The sequence below is a fragment of the Lygodium microphyllum genome, chromosome 13 (genome assembly GCF_053477565.2).
Source record: "Lygodium microphyllum isolate KBCC chromosome 13, Lygodium_microphyllum_v1.1.10, whole genome shotgun sequence".
Classification (NCBI taxonomy): Eukaryota; Viridiplantae; Streptophyta; class Polypodiopsida; order Schizaeales; family Lygodiaceae; genus Lygodium; species Lygodium microphyllum.
In genome coordinates, this window is record NC_141147.1 from 57,931,300 (window position 1) to 57,935,892 (window position 4,593).

At 40.0% G+C, this 4,593-nt stretch overlaps 1 protein-coding gene across 3 annotated transcripts; it reads right to left on the minus strand.

The window, feature by feature from the left end:
• Nucleotides 1–391: 391 nt before the first annotated feature.
• LOC148026658 (uncharacterized) lies at nt 392–4,256 on the minus strand. 3 transcript variants are annotated; one of them, XM_087691134.1, is made up of 6 exons: nt 3,766–4,256; nt 3,292–3,516; nt 2,102–2,462; nt 1,708–1,817; nt 1,574–1,615; nt 392–1,022 (listed from the first exon to the last, which is right to left on the minus strand). In XM_087691134.1, exons 2-5 carry the CDS (start codon nt 3,409–3,411, stop codon nt 1,589–1,591), a joined length of 618 nt encoding a protein of 205 aa, XP_087547260.1. In that variant the 5' UTR covers nt 3,412–3,516; nt 3,766–4,256; the 3' UTR covers nt 392–1,022; nt 1,574–1,588. The 3 variants fall into 3 exon arrangements, 2 of the variants coding, with proteins under 2 accessions (XP_087547260.1, XP_087547258.1); XR_015692862.1 differs by having other exon boundaries at nt 397–1,022; nt 1,195–1,615; nt 3,766–4,253; XM_087691132.1 differs by having other exon boundaries at nt 395–1,615; nt 3,766–4,253.
• Nucleotides 4,257–4,593: the final 337 nt, after the last annotated feature.

The window sequence follows — 4,593 nt, forward strand, 5'->3', positions numbered from 1 at the left end:
TAAGAGGCTAGGTCTAACCTATCTTTTATCATTACCGTTCATGATATCATATATTGATCCCCATTTGAGAAGCATCATACATATATATATTTAGTTGACTTTTCTAAGGCTTTTGAAAAGAGTTTCACAAAGCACACTTGTAGGAACAATCCTTATGAGGGAATCCTTGTGAGGCACTTTCATATTGCAAAAAAATTGCTCTAATGCATTGCTACTTTGAAAAGTGGCACAACCATCAACATGGAATCTTCAAGCTTTTTGTAGGATATAAAATGGTGCAACCAATTCTAAGACTCAAACAAATGGCCTTCAACCATGAAACTAATCACAAAATGCATATTGGTGTCACCTTATGCACCTAGCAACAACTAAAAATTCCAGTAAATTGGATCAATTAACAAGTTTGGTGTAAAATAGGTTAAGCTCATCACAAATATAGAGTTCTTCATAGCTATCAATGGAGAACTAAGTGCTAAATCACTCAAAAGAGGCACATACAATAGAATCTATTATTAATATGATAGCTCAGCAAAGGGCTCTTCCCAATTATGAGGTGTTGAAGCACAATTACATTTTAAATTAATCACCATGTATTTTGCTCAAGGGACTTGGAACTCTGAAACTCATGGTTATGATTATAAGATGTACCCTCGAGCAAACATTTGACTCATAGTGGCAAATGCTTTAAGCATAAGAAAGTACAAAAGAATACCAGCCAACTCTTGTATTTGCAGCCTAGCCACCTTGTGCAAGGTTCTATCAAGCAAACCAACTGGAGGTATCTTCTAATAACATGCAGGAAATTTAACCAACCAATGCAATCACTCTGCCTGTTGGCTAAACTGCACGCGTTGAAAGTCGGCATTGTCAAGGTTGTAGCTCCCTCTATTGCACGACAATCCAGGGCATCGCATGCAAATGGTTGACCTCATGCCAGAGCAAGAATTAGACAATATATCTAACCCTGCGTACTTGGTTACAGCTATACATATTTACATAAACCAAACCAAGCATCTGCAACCCTGTTTCCAAGCATGCAAGCAATGACGTGAATTATACACTGTCATGGAAAACTGTAAATTTATGTTGCACATACATCAAGGAATCTTTTGACAGATGATTTACTGTTGGGAAAAATGCGACACATAACTTAGGACACAGCAGTTGCTAGCAGAACAGAGGGTGATGACTTACATGTCAAAACTCCATCCACATGAGGCATGTCAGGACTTTCAGGCAAAACAAGCACAAGATGTAGAAGTAACCACTGTACAAAGCATGATGACATCCACAAAATGGTGAAGTAATGTCGAACTCCTTCCACAGCACACAGGAAGGCACATCAAAGCTTCCGGGCAAAACAAGCACACTTTGGCTTTCTTTACATGCCGTAGATCCATAAACAAAACCGCATAATGACTTAATAGCACTTCACCCTTCAAAAGGAGGCACCCTGATGCAAGTTCAACTTGTATAATTGTCTTTCCTGAATGGTGAACATATACACACGCTAACCCAAGCTATAATTTCCAATAAGAAAAGATGTGATAACCAGGCCACAAAGATGCCATACCATTCTGATCAGCTTTTAAGGACTCTCATTAAAGACCATTTCCTGTAGCAAGTAACAAAAGGGCAGCCATTTCTCAGCTCAACAGCCATAATAATAAGTGAGTTCACAGGGATGACAGAGTACAAAGAAGCAACCTCATAGCATACAGGGCAGTGGCTGCTTCTTTCCATCCACTCCAGGATGCATGAGAGATGGAAATGGTGGCCACATTTTGTGTCTATCTTTGGATTTTCATTGTCATAGCCTGTGCAACACAGATACAGAATCAGATAACGTATTGCATACCTTTAGCACACTAAAAAGAGCAAGAATCTAAGAAGGAAAAGGGCAAGAAAAACATAAAACGGGTATAGTAATTTTCACTGGGTTTGTATTGCCATACACAGACACAAAAATATGATCAGTTGATTTTTACTTTGTGCTGTTGACATATTTGACAAGTCTAGACTCTAGTAAAGTGTCAAATTACACAAAATTAGCAATAAATCAGCTGTGCGGGGCAGGGGGTTGGAAAGAAAAGATTCACACCTTCAAGGCAAGTGGGGCAGATGTCCTCATCATCCACCAAAACCGCAAGTGGGTCTACTTTCCCATTCCTTTTATGTTGCTGGGACTTGCTCAAGTCCTCAATGGACTTTTTGTCTTCATCCCAGCTAGAAACATCCTTCGAATGACGGATTACAAGGGGCCTTTCACTATCTGATTGCATACACCTATCTGCGCTTTTCTCTGCTCTCTGATAAGACTGTGAGTACCTTGACTCGCATGTACTGTGCACAATCGCCACCGAGCTCCCCGAGGCATTGCCATCCAAAAGTGCTGTAGATTGTGAGGGAGTTGAACTGTGTGTTGATAGGGCAGTGTCTGGAGCTGGGAATAAGACTGCATACTGCATACATCAGATTATTGTCAAAATTTTTACAAATTGATAGCTGTATACAAGTGAACACATTGGAAGACTTGGATCAGCCCTACTTTTTGCACAAGATGAGAAACAGATAAAAGAAACATCTAGGAAAGCAGTCTCTTTTGAAGAAAAATCATGTGCATATATTGAAACTTCCAAGTGTGGACAGAAGGTGGTGCTTCAAAACTACAATTCCTTTTGAAGGAAATTTACGCATGTATGACTAAAACTTGTAAGTGTGGACAGCAAGTGCTTGAAAACTGCAAAGGATTCAAAACACATGAAACACCTTGACATTCTTGCATAAGATGGATATCAGAGACAACAAATTCATGGAAGACCACCTATTTCCAAACTATGACAGTTCTTAAAACTGCTGATATGTATCAGCTCTACAGTCACATCAAAACATGCTCTTGTCTAAAAGATACGCTTATCTAGCATAACCTTCTTCAACTAATTCATGGAAGACCACCTATTTCCAAACTATGACAGTTCTTAAAACTGCTGATATGTATCAGCTCTACAGTCACATCAAAACATGCTCTTGTCTAAAAGATACGCTTATCTAGCATAACCTTCTTCAACTAAAACACAGCCGAACAAAACAATGTGATCAAGGAGAAACGATTAAGCAATTCTACACCCACTTTAAGTTGTGGAGACTGCACTATTTTGTCCAACATGCACAAACTATATCTTGCGAACTAGCCATTGAAGGCAAACTATAAGGGAAAAGCCCAAATATGCACCAACTCTGAAATACTCAAAAATTAAGTCATTTCAAGACAAGATGATAAGAGGTATGTACCATGCCACAGCAGGATGGAAAGCAGCAGCATTGCTGACAACACTGCTCGCCGGGGCGGTCACCATTAAGGCCGTCATCATGGTCGAAATTGGACCTCAAGCAAGACAGGAAGGTGCCCATGTCTCCCAAATCTCAAGATTGCCTAAGTTTTCATCATGCAATTCAAGGTCTCCACCATGCAACCAGATAGGGAATACTACCTTTGATCTCTGATGATACAATAACCTACAGAGACATTGATTTATTTCTCAAAAAAGAACTAACAAAAGTCTCGGAGTGAAGGAAAAAATTCATCAGACATTCATATGCAAACTATTAACCATTAGCGCAGATTCTTCATCAATGATTAAATACATCAATTCAAATTCACCAAATCATTTGTTCGATGCACAGGTAGACCATTAATCATTAATGCAGATTCTTTTATCCATGCAGTGATAGATCATATTGGAGAAGAAGAACAAGAAAACGCACCTGCCGAGGATGATGGTTTGATGCAATAACCGCACCAAAGAAGAAGATGTAAGGGGAAGAAATCCTCGCTGGAGCTGATCGGTTTCAGCTACCTCAGGTGAAGAAGGAGGAGCTTTCCGAATGGGGTGATGGCACAGAGGCTCAGAGAAAGAAAAGCAAGAAAAAACAGAAAAGCAGCGGAAGAAACAAATTAGGAAAGCAAGTGATAAATCAAAAGGAGAGCAGCAATCTGTGAAATCATCGAGCAGGAGAGGAAAAGAAGGCTTGATTTCTTGCGATCCTTTTTCTTGTGTGTCTCTGAGAGAGAGAGAGAGAGAGCGCGCGCGAGCGAGCGAGCCTAGAGTTGTTTTCTTCGAAAGCTATGGCGGATACGCTTAATCGCACAAAAGAAAAGTAGTATATTTAGCTGATAAGAATAATCATACTATCCCCTAAGGTAGACCTCATACAAGGCCCCCTGCATACTAACACATTTTCCCTAACATAAGACATTGCTTGGAGTGTGATGAACAACAATCCACACCTTGAGGGTGTATTGAACTACAATGTATAGTGGCAAGGGACCTAATGATATGTTATAGGGGCATCATAGGGATGGATCTTGTAAACAAGGACCAAGATGCCCCATGTGGATTGTCGAAGGTGTTATAGTTCCTCTTAGCTATCGACATTGTGAAAGGGACCAAAATGTTGAGCTAATTGTCGAGGGTGAGTCCCTTCACGAACAAGTTTGTAAGCCTTCATACAATACCATTTCATGATTGAATCAAAAAGTGCAATGGGGCTTGTCTTGTGGCACCTTAGCTTTCACCAGTAAATGCCATCATG

What these genes read in the sequence shown, in the direction of transcription:
- LOC148026658 (XM_087691134.1), bottom strand. Translation starts at nt 3,411, where the DNA reads ATGGGCACCTTCCTGTCTTGCTTGAGGTCCAATTTCGACCATGATGAC. An exon ending in TTCCATCCTGCTGTGGCATG is followed by an intron (nt 2,463 to 3,291) that starts GTACATACCTCT and finishes TGATGTATGCAG; the next exon opens with TATGCAGTCTTATTCCCAGC. An exon ending in ACTGCCCTGTATGCTATGAG is followed by an intron (nt 1,616 to 1,707) that starts GTTGCTTCTTTG and finishes TACTTGCTACAG; the next exon opens with GAAATGGTCTTTAATGAGAG.